Source organism: Ochlerotatus camptorhynchus, unplaced genomic scaffold (genome assembly GCF_037179485.1).
Source record: "Ochlerotatus camptorhynchus isolate MF236.1 unplaced genomic scaffold, CSIRO-AGI_Acam_v1.1 ptg000232l, whole genome shotgun sequence".
Lineage (NCBI taxonomy): Eukaryota > Metazoa > Arthropoda > Insecta > Diptera > Culicidae > Ochlerotatus > Ochlerotatus camptorhynchus.
The window spans coordinates 3,706,657-3,724,427 of NW_027040722.1; the positions used below are offsets into that span (position 1 = coordinate 3,706,657).

Sequence of the window (17,771 nt, forward strand, 5' to 3'; positions counted from 1 at the left end):
TCGGGTTATCAGTTTAACCGCTTTAAGGTAATCTTAAACATACCGGCCGCCTTGAAATCATATGGATTTCAATCAAATGCTGGATTAACTCTTTCGACCGATCGAGTAATTTCTGGCTAACTGGTTTTCAAGTTCTAACTTCTGCTTACTATTGGATTGATTTTTTTTTTGATTTCAAACTTCTTATATACTGCCGATGAACCTACATGATGCGCGATGGCCTATCTTTCATTAGCTAGCGAACTATTGTTCAAGGGAATGGCAAATTGTCTATACATAAAACTGCTGCTACCAATAGCACACCACAACAATAACGGAGACGACATTGGATAATGAAAATGATGGTGTGTTTGTGTGGTGTTTGAACTGGGATGATGAGATGAACTGGAGAGCTGTTTCTATGCTGCTTCCTGTAAACACCGCCTATTCCTTCGATAGGGTCAAACGGTACCTATTAACTCGTGGCTAGCTGCTCTGCTGTTGTCCTTCGTCCTCAGGTGTGAAATGCTGACATCAATCAAAGCTAGAGCCTCCTGGCCTCCACGGGTTCCTTCAGGCACCGACGACGACGACTAGCTCGTCGTTTCAGCGATTTGAATTGGTCAAATTGGTCATTAGCGGTCTACGATGCTACGACGATGATGACTGTAGCCCTCCGATCGGGTTGATCAGGCCCTGTGGATGACACGTCGGTTGCGATTGTAGCGATGCCGAGCAGTGGTACCAAATGCTCGGATGGAACTTGATGATGATTGGATTGAAAATGTGCTACGACCTTTAGCGAGACTGATTAGTTCTTTGTTAATACGGATTGACGCCACAACGAAATGCCAGACGGACGATATGGACACCATGGACAGGACATGCTTGACAATCAGATGACGGACCATTGACGGACCATGATTGACGGAATGCACAGCAAAAAATTCTGAATTTTAATTGTGATGTAAACATCCATTCATGTAAACTTGTATTCCATTTCACGCAAAGGAGCAACTTGTAAGCAATGTTGTTTGCAAAGATGAGCCTTTGCATACAATATTTGCAACTTTTCATGAATTGTATCACAACTTTACACGATTAATAATGTAAACATCTATGATACGTGACGCTCCATTTATGTGCATCATATTGAACAGAAATTTACACTACTTTTTCGAACTGTGTGGAGCAGCTATCGAGACATCTTCCAAATGGCGGGCGTCCCCGAAGGGACCGTTTGGTGACTCTGATGGAGGAACATTCCTTGAATGTTTTGAAACATATTATGATACAAATACTTAACTGGAGAGCGGAGGCCTTCATAATGAAGACCCCCGCGTTGGTACCGCGTTGGACGAATTTAGCGTTCTTCGTCTATGGGTGCGTTATCCTTAATAGGAAGAACGCAGATTTTTGAGATGGCTCGTGTGAACACCTCATCCTTGGTACGGACGTTTACTACTCGGACGTTTTCATCCGAAACGGTATATATTTCTGCGACTCGCCCCTTTGTGGGGGCAGGTAATCCTCCTTCACCAATACCATGGTGCCGATCTTGATATTATCGCGCTTCCTCGTCCACTTGGTTCTGTCAACGGCGCCGGTGGTGTAGTGGTAAGCGTGATTACCTCTCACCCCAGCAGGCCTGGGTTCAATCCCAGTCAGCGCCGCCGGGATGTTCTGAGACATAACATCTCTGATCACGCCTTCCTTCGGATGGGAAGTAAAGCCGTTGGTCCCCGGTTCATGAGTTGATGGATCGATAGGTAGGGTCCAGGTGTGGGAGCTGCCTTCCTGGCACGTCGGTAGCATTGGTGCTCAGCACGGAAAACAAGATCGACGGAAAAAAAAACAAACCAAAGGACTTGGTTCTGTTATGCATGTCCGAAAGATAGTTGGTCTTCCATTTCCACCAAAGTTTGTGCACGAAATTTTGAGATTGTTGCCATACTGACAAACGATTTTCCGGTATCTCCTGAAGATCGGGCTCCGGAATAGCTGTCAAAGGTCTTCCGATGTGGAAATGTCCTGGGGTGAGAGCAGCATAATCATCGGGATCATTGCTGAGAGGAGTTAACGGACGCGAATTCAGGATTGCGGCTACTTGCTGAACGATGGTATGCTGCTGATTGTAAATTAGTTGTTGGTTTCCGAAAACCTTACGAAAATGACCCTTAAACGATTTTACAGAGGCCTCCCATAACCCGCCGAAATTGGGCGATCCAGCTGGTGTGAACTCGAACAGAATACCTTCATCTTCGACTGTGCGGATTACGGTGTGCTGGAATTGCTGGTCAAGGAACTGGAGCCGCAACTCTTCCAACTCTCTGTTAGTTCCCACGAAATTAGTGGCATTGTCGCACATGCCACATGCCACCTGCGGTTTTCCTCGAACTGCGACAAAGCGTTTGAAAGCAGCCAGGAAAGCTTGCGTTGACAAGTCCGCTACAATCTCCATATTGGATTTCGTTGTTTCATCATAGCGTTGTCGCCAGTATGAATGGTAGTGCGGTTCTAGTTTCGTCTAGAGTTCAACCGGCTATGGTGGGTGACCAGTGGGCGACGATGAGACTCATCGAGACGGGGGGACAAGACAAACAAAAACTAATAAAGAGAGACAAAAGACAAAGGAATTAAATTCTTATACTAGACATTTGAAGAAACACATAAACCGACTGCGTATAGCAGATATCGCGAGTTCCCAACACGTCTCTGAATGGAACATAGGGTTGTCTTCCTTGGGCCTCAATGGTATTCAAAAGTCGCTCTCTGGCGGCGTCTTTTATCCGTACATTGCCAAACTGCGTGATCGATGTCATCGTAACCGTTTCCACACCGACAGATGTTGCTGTCCACGAGGTTTATTCTATTGAGATGGGCATCTAGCGAGTAGTGGTTCGACATAAGTCTACTCATCACGCGAATGAAGTCACGACTTAAGTCCAAGTCTTTAAACCACGCTCTCGAAGAAACACTAGGAATAATTGAATGTAACCACCGTCCAAGATTTCCATTGTCCCAATCGGTTTGCCAACTCGAAAGGGTATTCTGACGCACTAAATGGTAAAATTCATCGTGTGAAATTTGCCTGTCATAAAATTCGCCTTCCTGCGCGCCCACCTTTGCAAGAGAGTCCGCCTTCTCATTGCCTGTGATTGAGCAATGTGAGGGGACCCATACAAATGTAATCATACATGATCTTTCGACCAGCACACTCATCTGCTCCCTTACCTTTGAAAGGAAATAAGATGAGTGCCTACCTTGTTTCATCGACCGAAAGGCTCAATCGAACTGAGACTATCCGAGAAGATGAAGTAATGGTCTGCGGGTATGTTGGAAATCATCCCCAATGCGAAGTTGATTGCTGCCATCGCAAAGTGTTTTATCAACCAGAATAGGATGTAGTCTAAGAATCTTGGACGAAGTCTTCACCTCCCGCCCGCGAGAAAGGTCTACTACTTTCTCAGAAAAAACTGTCCGCTTGAGCTATACGAACTAGAACTTCGGTTGATTCATTTAACTCTTGAAGCTTGATAGCTCCTGAGCGCTTATTGCTGCGATTGTTCGGAGATATGTTGTGGAAGAATCTACGGATGTACGCCACGATTCGGACGAGATCGGTATAAGAAGAACGGAGACAGAAAATTTCGCTTGGTTTCTTCGCACAAGCTGGGAGGGCTACGGTGGATCTTTCTTCTAAGAGAGATTGTTCAACGTCTGCTATAGCAGATGAACTGTTAGGTCACGTCGAGCGATCTTGTCGTAACCACAATGGCCCTTCATACTTCAACTGAGCAGGTATCATTCCACGCGAGATAATGTCTGCTGGAGTTTCCGCACCGGCCACATGATTCCATACGCCACTGCTGGCTATGTGCTGAATCTCCGAGACATGATTTGCTACGAAAATTTCCCAGCGAGAAGGTGGAGAAGCTAGCCAATACTTCACGATTGTGAAGTCTGCCGAAAAGAACGGGTGGAACGGAATCTGGATACTACTGCAGACCTTTTCGTACAAATGACTCAACAAGAGTGCTGCGGAAAGCTCAAGTCGGGGTGTGGATAGAACCTTCTTCTTCCGCTTCAAATCATCTAGTGGTGCGACCCTCGACTCGGCAGTGATCAGACGAACGGTTATTTCACCGTTGATAGTGACGCATCGAAGGTAAAGTCATGCTCCATAAGCAGCGTTGGAAGGGTCACAAAACCCGTGTAGCTCTACCGTGGCTAGATCTTGGGAGAAAGAGACCCAGCGTGGTACGGTGAGAGTATCTAACGCTAGAAGATTTCGTCGATATTCAATCCACGTGTTCTGCAACTCTTCCGGTAGCAAATCATCCCAGTCACACTTCTGCTTCCAAAGAGATTGGAGGAAGATTTTTGCTTGTACAACTACCGGACCAATCAATCCAAGTGGATCGAAAATCTTAGCTGATTCTGACAAGACGGTTCTCTTGGTAATGGGTGCGTCCGATTCAAGCTTGGGAACGGTAAATCGGAAAATATCAGCAGCTGGCTTCCACATCAAACCAAGAGTTTTGACGGCGGATGATGACGAATCCAATTCAAAGGAAGTTCGTTCGTCTCGAAGTTCGCTCGGAACGTTGGAGAGTATTTCAGCGCTGTTCGAGCTCCATTTCCGTAAGATGAAGCCTGCTGAATTCGTCAGATCTATCAAATCTGTCACAAGAGACTTTCCTTCCTCCAAATCATCAGTTCCACTTAATAAATCGTCAACGTAAAGGGCGAACACGAAATTATTGCGACACCGAAAATGTCATGCCAATTTTCTTATAATGTTTAGAATCAAACCAAAATTTTAGGGTAGTTTTATACATATCTTTACTTCAAAAATCAAAATAAAAATTAATCGATCGAGCCTTGAGTGTAAAATTGAACGCATTTTCGCTTGATGCCCTCCATCAAAGTCTTTACAGTGTCATCCGGTACCAGTTTCTCAGTTTTTTTTTCCATTTTCTGAACATGTCCTTCTCGTCTTTGACTGTCTTCTTGCTCTTCCGAAGTTTCCGCTTCATTATTGCCCAGTACTGCTCCACCGGGCGCAGCTCCGGACAGTTTGGCGGATTCATGTCCTTTGGAACAAAATGGACAGAATTGGCCTCATACCACTCCAGGACACTTTTAGAATAGTGGCATGATGCCAAATCTGGCCAAAATAGCGGAGCTTCGTCGTGCTGCTGCAAGAACGGCAAAAGGCGCTTCTCGAGGCACTGAGATTTGTAGATCTCGCCATTTACTGTGCCTTTTGTCACGAAAGGCTCACTCCTCAGTCCGCAAGATCAGATGGCCTGCCAAATGAGATATTTGGAGGCGAACTTCGACATTTTCTTCTTCTTAAATTTGTCGTCCACATCGAACTTGCTCTTGCCGGTGAAAAACTCCAACCCCGGAATTTGCTTAAAATCGGCTTGTATATACGTTTCGTCGTCCATCACACAGCAGCCATATTTTGTCAGCATCTTCTCGTAGAGCTTCCGTGCCCGAGTTTTAGCCGTCGATTGTTGCCGCTCATCGCGGTTTGGGATGTATGTATGTAGTCCAGCTCTCTTCTTTGCATTCTGGACGTAGCTCTGCGACATGCCGATCTTTTTAGCCAAATCACGGCTTGAGACGTTGGGATTAGCTTTAATCATTCGCTTCACCTTTCCCTCCGTCTTTTTGTTCTCCGGTCCCGGTTTTCTTCCAGCTCCTTTGCCATGGTCCAACATCAACCGCTCCTGGAACCGCTTCAACACTCTGGAGACGGTTGAATGGTGAATGTTCAACATTTTTCCCAACTGCCGGTGCGACAGGTCAAGAAATTCCAGGTGTTTGGAAAGAATTTGTTCTCTCAACTCGTGTTGGTTCACCTCCATTTTCGTTGAATCGAAAAACACGACTTCGAGTTTGACAGCATGTACACAATACACATCAATGAGAAAGTGTGCAAAATTTGGTTGATTTTTACCCAATGGTAAAAAAGTTATGCCCTGTTGAATGTGTCGCAATAATTTCGTGTTCGCCCTTTAGAAGTCCCTTTTGACTACCTTTGCCGCTTTTGGGTGTGTAACTTCACCTTCTCTTCCCAAGCATTGAAGGCACTTCGTGGCAAGGTACGGTGCAGAGCTAGTTTCATAGGTGACCGTGGTTAATTTGTATGCCTTGACGGAATCGCCGCAAGATAGTCTCCAAAAAATGCACTGAAGTAGATGGTGGATGATGAAGTCGAAAAACGCCTCCTTTAAGGCAGTGTTTGATGAGAACCGACGTTCTAGCCTATGGAACCGTTTGAGTGCGTTAGCCTTGGAATCACCCAGCTTCTGAATGACAGCTTCCTTTTTCGGGAGAGTTACTACGAACCTACCAGTTTCGTCTCGTGTGGTAGTGCGTTCGAAAATATCTTCACACGTTGGCTCTTCAACTGACAACGTGCCTCCAGAGTTCATTTAGATCGGGAGCACCGCAAGGATAGGAAACGCTTCGTGGTACTGTTAGTAGGCGTCCAGACACGACCGAGCCAAACACGGTTTCTTGAAGAGCGGGCCCATCATTAAATAGTTTGATTTTACCATCCTACAATATGTCATAATAGACTTCTGCAACGATGATTAAATCAATCCATCCAGGCTCGAAAAATGTGGGATCCGCTAGCATTAGGTGCTCTGGGATTGCTAGTTGCTGCACATTTACCTATTCGGTGGGTATGTCAGAAGTTATCTTGGGCAGAACGTGCAACTTGTTGAAGAAACATATTTTTGTTGGGCTAGTGGTTTTATATCCGTACGTAAACTTGCAAATACTGCCTTAACCTTCTTTATTCAAGTTTCTATGATGATGTTCGATATAGCCGTATATTAGAAACATTCATCTTTCTCCACTTTTTGTCAGTTTAAAAATATACTTGGCATCGTCTACTGAGAGCACTTTTAAGTTCCTGCTACAGCCCAAACAAGTTGTTTCACATATGGCGTTCCCTTGTATACCAAATGTTACACGGGACGATGCGACTAAAAACTTTCTTCAGTTTAACCCTTTGCCTATAAATATTCCACGCCCTCATCACACTTTCAGCACAGCATAATTTAAATCTCCTATAACACAAGGAAAGCATAACCGGAGCAAACAAAAATAGAGCCCGTGGGGTTGAACAAACAGCTACAGCACCATGCACTGAAATATAAATCAATATGCTAATGTGCTCCACTGAACTTGCCTCGGTTCTCCGGTTCTCCATTTGGACTACGAGGTCCAGGGCGGTGATCCGCATTTCTCTCTATTTACGACAACGAGGAAGCGATTTCCATTTGAAGTTTATCCTTCGAGGTGGATGATATTGAAAATAGGCACACCTTGAGAGCACGGTTCTGGCTGAAGGAACCGATTTCACCATTTATCGACATTGAGGGACATCACAGTCATATAGGAGATAAAGAGAGTATGTATCGATCGGTGCACTAATTATAGTTAACTCAGCAGTTCATCAGCAACTACTAGTTGTATAACATTCATTATCAAGTGGAATCAGTCATCAACGGTTATCACTCACTCCGTAAAACGACACACGTGGAAAGGCGGCACCCACGTAATTGCTGTTTCCATTCGTCGAAATATTCGCTAAACAGACACCCAACACGCTGTCGAACGACCAATTTAGAAACAAAACAAAAAAAACGCGGCACAAAACACGCAATTAAAAGCAAATGTACAGCACCCTATTCGAGATATGCTGAAACAAGAGAACCGCTTTCCGGCCGTACAATTATCATTAATTTTCTCCCTGTCATCTACTTTTTTCCTCATTGCAGATTCCGCATACCACCATCAGCTGAACCAAACTGGCTGAATAGCAGAACTGCAGAAAACGCAACTACCGAAATAGAACCGGTAACCACTTGCTACTACTGCTGCTGCTGCTGCTGCTGGGAAATGTACTGAAAGTACTGCGCATTTAGGCCACCGAAGGCCTATAACCAAGTGTGTCGACAGCCTAGGAGTTCCACATACACCGCAAAACGCGTAGCCATAATTCTACACCGCCATCGATGGCCACCGAGCTCCAGAGTGGCCGCAAAACCCGAAGTGACATCGCCATGCAGATTTCGTCGTCCACGGCAGCGACCGCGTCGTCCCCGGGGCACCACGAACTAACCGAACTGTCGGTGGTGGACATCAACGCATCGCTAGCCGCATCGGCACCGATGATTTCGTCGGCGATCTCCAGCGTCACATCGCCGCCGCCGCCACCGCCGACGCCACTGAATATTTCTGCCCCCATTGCTGCTGGTGTGGCTGGAACCGGTGCTGGCACCGGGGGCGGTGGAGGATTTACTAATCTATTCAATGTGTCCAACAGTGCCGATCTGACGGCGGTGGCGTACAATTCCTACACGCAGAATGTTCGCTGCAAATCACCGCCGACGCTGGTCGATAATCTCAAGAACGGAACCATCGGGTGAGTAATGGATCTCTTTTTTTTTTTCTCATGCAAATATACAAAACCAATTGTTTATGCTTTGACTGGTTGACTGGTCATTTAGGTATGAAAGTGTTTTTCGGAAACTATTAGATGTTATAAAAAGATTTTGCACAAGTTACAAGAAGAGATTGTCAAGTAGGGGGTAAAATGGGCAATTACTTGTTCTGTCGAGAAAACGACAAATATCACAGTTTTGGTCAAACCCCTACATTGCTCGCTTATTTCATGACGATCTGAACATTCTGAGATTTTCTGAATCTAACAAATCTAGATAGAACTGGAATTAGGGCGTAACGGCTTTTGTAAACAATGACTTCTATCGATGATTTCTATGAATTCAAGGCACGTGCACGCAGGCCAACCTAACCATCGGATAGGGGAAGTCTTCCCCTACCCGATGAGAATGTTGGTTTGCGTGGGAGAGCCTTGAATTTCTAGAAATCATCAAGATAAGTCATTGTTTACAAAAGCTGTTAAGCCCTAATTCCAGCTCTATCTAGAAATGATACAAAAGTAAACAAACAATGTGACGCCATCCTAAAACGCGTTCTGAACTTCAAACTAAAAAATATGTACCATACCATAACCACTACTCATTTTCAATAAGAAGGGGCTTCAGCAATAAATTCAGTCTAGTAAATGTGATAACATGAACTATTACATCAAATTTCTAGATTTCATGTGAGGATCATTCATACAAGTTAAAATTTCATACAACTACTTACACAGACAAAAATTCTGAATTTTAACAGTCACTTAAAATCTCCTCTCGTTTAATTTTGAGCTATAATTGTCAACGAATTTGTTTACAAGTTTGCATACAAAATTGCTGATTTATGCAATATTGCGCTTCAATTAACATGATATATCGTGTAGACACTGTAACTGGAAAGTACCCATTAATGGGTACAATTTCACCCATTTTGAAGTAAAGTAAGTTAACCCATTTAATGAGTAAAACTGAGTTTACTCATTAATGAGTGTTCGACGGTATTTTGTTTTTTTTTTGCACATGGGTAAAAATTACTCATTTTTAAATGTTTGCTTCATGGGGCTGCCTGTCATTAAATTTTAAACATGTTAAACTCTGGGTAATGCGGACTCACTCAATGTGCATCACTTGGGAGCCAGTCCGCAATAAATAAATTTAAAGTTAAATTGCTGAAGTTCCCCCCCGACCATCCCCCCCCCCCTCCCCTCCCTAGATTTTTTTTTTTTGTTAGGTACGCTAAAATTATGTATGTTTGTATGTAAGATGCCATCATCCTAGCAGAGCCGCATGCGGCTCCACTCAACAGCAAGATCAAATTTCGTAATCATTCTGAATTCAACATACTGCTGTATGAAGGGCCAAAAGGGTTGGACGGGCCCATAAGCAGCGACACTTACGCGAAACCCGCGTTGTTAAGCTTTACAGGGGATGCTTTGTTTGAGAAGAGAGCGTTAAATTCATTGCAACTGTTGGAGTAAAATGTAACTATCTAAAATGACAGTACACCTTTTCTCATAGACTTCGGTTGACACTCCGCTTCATTGTCCAGTTACAACTTCAATGATGCCCTGATGCTCTCTCCCGTCCCAGCATTTTGAATATATAGCATAATTTTAAATATAAACATGCAACACTTAATATTTAAACAGTAAATAAGTAAATAAGAAAATAAGTATGACAGTATACAAATAACCTAGATTTATTTTAATTACAATTCATCTTCTTTTCAACCATGATATTTACTATGCTAATACTTATACCCTGAGTGGTGCGAAGTGAAATTTTCTTCATGTTGGTAGTGTTGAAATAAACGTTTCATCACCGTCGGTTGGTAGAGAGAAGTGTCAAACGGCTTTTTGTGCAGAGCCGATTCGTGACTTTGTGATTGTTTGTCAAGTCAAGAAAGAATAAAACCCTGACACATCCTCTACCTGACTTGCAATCAAACATAGTAATCACTGGATCTGGATCACTTTTACGGATGTTCCGTATCTTTCGGAGGACGGTCCTATGGCCATCCAGGTCCGTGTTTTTTATCTTTATTAAGGAGACTTTGAGCCCTGGGCTGGTTCGTCTCCGGTACGTGTTTATGTCATGACCCCGAATTCTTTCTTATACCACATGCTTTCGAAAAAACCGTAGAACTCTAGGATCAGTTTCAAAGATTGACCATTTTTAAAGATGTTCTAGATCTTGCGGAGGACGGTCCCATGGCCTTCTAGGTACATGTTTATGTCACGACCGCAAATTAATTTATATATGACAGTTCCAAGTGATTTCGAAAAAACCTTGGAGCTCTAGGGTCAGTTTCATACAATGACCACTTTTACGGAATTTTCGGATCTTGCGGAGGACGGTCCGATGGCCATCTGGGTCCATGTTTATGTCACGATCCCAAATTCATTCTAATATCGCAGTTCCTAACGTTTTCAAGAAAACCACGGAGCTCTCGGATCAGTTTCGTGAATTTTCCACTTTCACGGGTGTTCCGGATCTTTTGGAGGACGGTCCCATGCCCATCAAGGTCCATGTTTATGTCACGACCCCAAATTCATTCTATCATCTCAGGTCTTAGTGTTTTTTTCAAAAACTGCGGAGCTCTAGGATCATTTTCATTGTTTGACCACTTTCACGGATGTTCCGGATCTTCCGCAGGATGGTACTATGGACATCCAGATTCATGTTTATGTCACAATCCCAAATTCTTTCTATCATCACAGTTCCTAATGTATTCAAGAAAACCACGGAGCTCTAAGATCAGGATCGTGGATTTACTACTTTTACGGATGTTCCGGATCTTCCGCTGGCGGTCCGATGGCCATCTTGGTCCATGATCCAAATTCATTCTTATATCACAGATCCTAATTTAAAAAAAACGCGTAGCTCTAGGATCAGTTTCATGGGTTGATCACTTTTACGGATGTTCCGGATCTTCCGGAGGACGGTCCCATGGCCATCCAGGTACATGTTTATGTCACGACCCCAAATATTTGTTTATATCACAGTTCTTAATGTTTTAAAAAAAACCGCAGAGCTCTAGGATCAGGATCATGGATTGACCATTTTTACGGATGTTCCGGATTTTTCGAGGACCGTTCCGTTGTCTCCAGGATCCATATTTAGGAACCATGACTGTATTCTGGCTAATTGTGAACATTTGTGCCCATTAATCTAAATTACAGATCTTGCGCCACTTGCAAAACCCTACAAACACACCTTTCAAAAAAACGTGTAACAACTCTTTTCGCTTTTTAAAAAAGTAGACGACTCTATTTTCAAGTTTTTTGCAATCAAAATCATCTAGAAACCCAAGGAATTCTAAAGGTACCACAATTTTTGAAATTCATTAAGAAATGGCTAAGTTGTGCCATTGCAAACTTGCCGTTACACGTTTTTCGGAGGCTTCGTAGTCGGCGTAAAGTTTTTTACCCACCGTATTCGGAGTGTTAATAACTGTGGAAGTGCATCTAGAACACTAAGTTGAGAGCACGCAATAAGCTAATATGTCATACGCAATAAGCTTGAAATGCGAGGAAAAAGAAGAAGAACTTTTCTGACACCTCTTGCTAAAAATTCTTTAAACCAAAAGGATCGTATTGTTTCGGAGATGTACCGCTCCAGTCAAACTTCGCACCTTGCACTGTCCATGACTTGGAGTATACAGATGTCTTATTGTCATCGGCGTGCTGTGTGAACGTTGAGCAAACTGTGGCCGTGTGTGCCTTAGGGGCCCGAGGGTGGGACCCTACTAGGGCAGCCGAAGCCACCCGTTCAGATCGCACGCCCAGAGCCGCGTGACGGACGCGATGACCGCAGGCTCGGTCTTCTGCATTATGGCCAGAAATGACGACATGACTGAACGCTGAACAAAAAACCTTATGCTAGGAGGTTGCAATGACCTTAGCACTTGTTCCACCTGATCATGTATCCCCTTATATTGCCTTACAATGCCACACTAGGGTTAAGCTCAACAGGGTCTTCTTTCACCGCTAGTTTCCAAGCCCGTTCCCTTGGCTTTGGTTTCGCTAGTTAGCAATAGGGACAAAGGGAATCTCGTTAATCCATTTATGCGCGTCATTAATTAGATGACAAGGCATTTGGCTACCTTAAGAAAGTCATAGTTACTCCCGCCGTTTACCCGCGCTTGCTTGAATTTCTTCACGTTGACATTCAGAGCACTGGGCAGAAATCACATTGTGTGAACAACTGTTGAGGCCATCACAATGCTTTGTTTTAATTAGACAGTCGGATTCCCTCAGCCGTGCCAGTTCTTAATTGATTGTTTGGTGATGACTGCAGCGCCCGCGGGACACACACTCATACACGGGAGCCCGCGAAGGCCCCGTGCGCAAGCGTGCACCCACGGAGGAACGCATTGAGGCAAACCCCCTCCGCGTACCGGGAGCATAGCCCTAGTCATCCCAGTTTTCAAAGCCAATCCTTATCCCGAAATTATGGATCTAATTTTCCGACTTCCCTTACCTACATTAAACTATCGACTAGAGACTCTTAACCTTGGAGACCTGCTGCGGATTCGGTACAAGCTGTTGAGAGTTTGCGTGCCCCAGTCTTCAATTTTCAAGGTTCAAGAAGAGAATATCGACACAGCAATTTAATACCATGCTCTACATGTCCAACCATATATCAAGCTGAACATTGCATTAGGTCCTAAGTAACATTGACAGACTCTCTTCGTCGACTTTCTCTTTGCATCCCCATGGCCATGAAAAGACATTCCTAGGTATTTTCAGCATACAGATCGATAAAAGAAGCTTTTATCTTGCATCTAATACGACAAACACATCAAGAAACGGTTCTGTGATCATGTTATTAACGAAAGAGAAGGTCGACGAAGAGAATCGATCAATGTTACTGAGGACCTAATGCAATGTTCAGCTTGATCTCTCTATGAAAGACTTCCATGGCTAGCGTAACTGTAAAACAGAAAAGAGGATGTTGCATCAACAGCACACACACACATGGTATTTGTTATATTTGGTTGAATGCTTAATATATATGTATCAGGTTTCTCATAGAGCTTAGGATTGACTAACTCGTATTCAACTGCTGTTGACACGAAACCCTCGTCCACTTCAGTCATCCAAGATCTCATTCGAATATTTGCTACTACCACCAAGATCTGTGCTAGTTGCGGCTCCATGTCGGCTTACGCCAGGCACTTCAACGCACATAACCAGACCCTACCCGAGCAAAGCTGAAGAACTAATTTAAATCAAAATTTGCTGTTATGATGTAACTTATTTTGAATACTCCAGTTGATCTCATTTTGGTTGACTTAACGGTTAACACAGCAAAAATGAGAGCAAAATTTTACACTGTTGAAGCAAACGGAAAACTAATCCTGCTGTGAATGAAATCAATTTGATTACTGATTTTGCATTCATAATGTTTAACTGAATACGGGCCTAGAGTAAATGGTTACCATTTATGTTTCTGAAGCTGAAAGACTTAGGCTCCAATCTCACCGCGGGCAAGTCACGAATGACCTAAAATGTGTTAAACAAATCAGATAAACGATAATCATTAGTTCAACGACAGATGAATTTCAATTAAATTTTAAACAAGACGTAAACAGCAGAACTTCAAGTTAAGTTGCTTTCATTTAAAACGTCTTGACTGCATAATGAAAGCACAATATGATATCAGACTTATGTCGCAAAATTTGAAATCAAAATGAGTTTTCATTATGATAGGAACTGCACACTTTAATATCGATTTGCTTTCATTTTGTCAACCGACTTTGCTCGGGTACACACTCCTTAGCGGATGACGACTTCCATGTGAACCGTCCTGCTGTCTGTAGCAATCAACACCTTTCATGGTATCTATGATGCGTCGTTTATTTAGGCGCCGTAACATTACGTTTGGTTCATCCCACAGCACCAGTTCTGCTTACCAAAACTTGGCGCACTATGCACACAGGTATCTTCTACGCCGCTTATGGAGGCACGACCGCAGGGGGCCGGCCCAACGTCAACGCTGCAATAACATCATGCAAGAATGTTATGGTACGTACCCTTCTATAGTTTGAAAATAGGTTAAGGGTGTAGTCCACTCTGAAAATTTAAAAAAATACTTTAGAATGTCTACTTTGACATAGACTTGACCGCAAGTCCGCAAGTGACATCGTTCCAAAGTTATAGGCAGATTAGTGGACTCGTGTCCAGACGCTCCAAGCGCGCTCAGGTGAGCGCTCGGAGTACCCGCCCGTTGCCGGCGAAACGGCGTGTCTTAGTAGTTCCAACTGCTGCCGCGATTATCTCTAAACGATGTTTTCAAAATTGGCGGGCGCTGTATTTTAGAAACGGCTCATTCGATTTAAACGGCGATTGAATTTTCGAGTTAAGTACCTTTTTTTCTAGTCTTGTACGTAGCCGATTTTCAAAGGAATCAAAAATGGATTTTTGGTGCAAGCTTTTGTCTCCAATTTTAGGGTACAAAAACGGACTGTTTTTTTCAAAACGTCGCCAAATTTTTATTTTTCAACCAAATCAAAAACGGCTACGTTCAAGACTGGGTCATCTATCAGAGAATACCAAAAAAAAAATTCGTTGTTCCAGCTCCAGTAGTGTGACCGCCAGACGTCCCGCCCCGCGACGACTCAGACGAGAGGTCTCCTGGGGAACCTGATGCAGCGGTTAAAGGAGACATCCAATCGCGCCAAAAAAATCTCAATTAAAGAGGACATTCCAATTGACAAAACCATGCATTTCTTTTTTTGAATTGATCGTTATTTACCCTCAGAAAAATGACCTATTTTTCATGCCGCCAGAGTGGACTACCCCCTTAAGATCATTTCGAACCTAAGGCCTCTAATCATTCGCTTTACCAGATAAGAATAGAGTTCGAAACGTTGCGTGTTCCAGCTATCCTGAGGGAACCAGCTAATAAATGGTTGGGTTGGTCTTTCGCCCTTATGCCCAATTCTGACAATCGATTTGCACGTCAGAACTGCTTCGGTCCTCCATCAGGATTTCCTCTGCCTTCAACCTGATCAGTTATAGTTCACCATCTTTCGGGTCACATCCTGCTCACTCACGGTATGTTGTGGCACGGTAGGGCCCCGTGAGAGGGCCTCACTGCATGCCTGGTACAACACCGGGCGATGGAGGGACGCTGCAGAGAGCCGCGCCCGTAATCCCGCGCAACTCAAGTTATGTTTTTTACGCCTTTGGTGTTCCGTAATATTTCTGTCCTGTATTCTCTGGAAATTTCCTCCAAAAAATCTTGAAATTTTATGAAAAAATTTCGAGGAATTCCCTCCAGAAAACTCTTAAAAACTCACTCTGCATTTATATTCGAATTTTTAATAATTCAAAAATTTGCTTTAATTTCTCAAATATTGTTGGAAATGCTTTACTATAGGCTGTCCCAGAAAGTATAAACACAGTTTTTTTCACTAATTAAGTTACAAATTGAACTTTACTCTAACACTTCTAACTAAAGACTGCTCGATTAATTTAACCTACTAATTGCTTACTATGCTATTTACTATATACTACCGGCCTGCCTATGTGGAACGTTGTACGATCGGGTTGAAGTCCAGGTTTCCTGGGCTGTCGATGGTGGCTGGTGGTTACTGGATCCAAACTTTCTGCTGACGGTTACCGATGGTAGCCGTCAGTTTCTAGGTCCAAGTTGCTGACGGGTTGATTCGTGATGGCTTGTGGTGTGTCTGTCGTATTGTAGCTATATATGTGAAGCGCCCATACTCCGTTGCGCATCCATGTTTCACTCCCGATGTGAAGCGCCCAACGTAGAGCAACAACTCGCGTGGTCTTTCTTTCTCCGTGAAATGAAAGACAGTGCAATTCCATTTCTACTGTATGGAAAAAGCTCTTTGATGAATCAGTTATCCTGAGGTTGGAACTGTGCTCGTCCGCACCTAGCAAACCTCGGATAATAAACTCATCAGAACAACTGCCCCGATTCTTTATTATTCGAAACCTTTTATACATGAATTTGTTACTTAAACTCTACACAATAGTTTTTCTCCAGTATGTACATATAAAGCGAGACAGATAGCTTTTCTCTTGGAAAGTCGGTGTCTGTTTTTTTAACAAGAATTAATGCTCCTCGCGGTAGGAACGGCTATGTAGGATGCTTACTCACCAATGTTTACTTTGACCTTTCTCGAAGCACCTAGTTAAGCCAGCGCGCATCGCTGACGACGCGGTAGCAACTGTTTATAAACAACTGACCCTGGAAATGTGCAACATTGTCACTGCTGCTGTTAAGTTGTGTATTTTCTACTACCGTATGGGGGTCTATTACTGGTTAATTTCTTACTCAGATTGATATTGGATTTTGAGGCCTTTGCATCCCCTCTTACTTAACCAGCTTGAGAATAATATCGAAGAGATTCTTCTCAAGGATATGCGCTGGTAACTATTCTATATTTGCTAAATTTTTAACTGGATCTTCTTATTATGGTTCTTACTCCTACTGTGCCTTTCTTAAGACACTACTTTGTACTATTGATAAACATATTCAGTCGTTCATACTTTAACTAAATTTTGTCATTTGGCTAAATCATCTGTGTTAACAAGTTTTATCACGCGTTTTGCTGATATGAAAATTTGCCTAACTGACTTACGTTAATTATGCGTTTAGTTGAGTTATACCATTCTTGTTGCAATTGATATTTAATGTTAACATTGTATAGAACTATTACGAATAATTCACTATAAGGAGTGATGTTAGAATTTGGGGTTGTTGCATCCCCCCTTACTTACTGAGCTTGAGAATCATTTTTCAAAAACTATTATCAATAAGCTTGAGTTGGTAATCTTCCATTTGAAAATTTCGTGCTTTCTTGTTGTCATATTTCTCCTAACCTTAGGGTGATCCTCAATTGTACCTTTCGTAAAAGCTCCTTCATTTCTGCTCGTTCATCCATGCAATTGAAAGCTGTTCCTGACTCGTCATTTGGTTGATATCAAATATCAGGTGTGGGTGTATCTGCCATTACCCGCCATCTATGATTCGTTGTTTGCCGCATTCAGGTTACTCTTCATCGTCTTTCATATCTATGTCTTGTACTGATCGCATCTCGTCATTATGTATGTTTCTGTTGGAAACTTTTTTAGTGCTTATTAGAACTTCAACTTTCTCTATGGTGTAGTATAATTCCACATCTTTTTTTTTGATTTTCGTTATAAGATGTAAACTTGTTTTGGATTTTATCCACGACTGTGTTCTATCTGTGATTATATATGCAGCTAGTCAATTTATTGTTTGTGCCATACCATGCGTTAGTTGTGTACTTGATTGTGCTTCATTGCCATTTTTGAGTTTGAT

General features: G+C 43.0%; 1 protein-coding gene across 1 annotated transcript in view; it reads left to right on the forward strand.

Moving 5' to 3' along the window:
- LOC135704200 (ATP-binding cassette sub-family G member 1-like) overlaps window positions 1-17,771 on the forward strand; it is a 119,536-nt gene that overhangs the window by 24,284 nt on the left and 77,481 nt on the right. Inside the window, exon 2 of the mRNA XM_065225651.1 lies at window positions 7,788-8,434. Coding sequence (XP_065081723.1) covers window positions 8,025-8,434 — 410 coding nt within the window. The 5' untranslated portion in view covers window positions 7,788-8,024. The remainder of the gene's footprint in view (window positions 1-7,787; window positions 8,435-17,771) is intronic.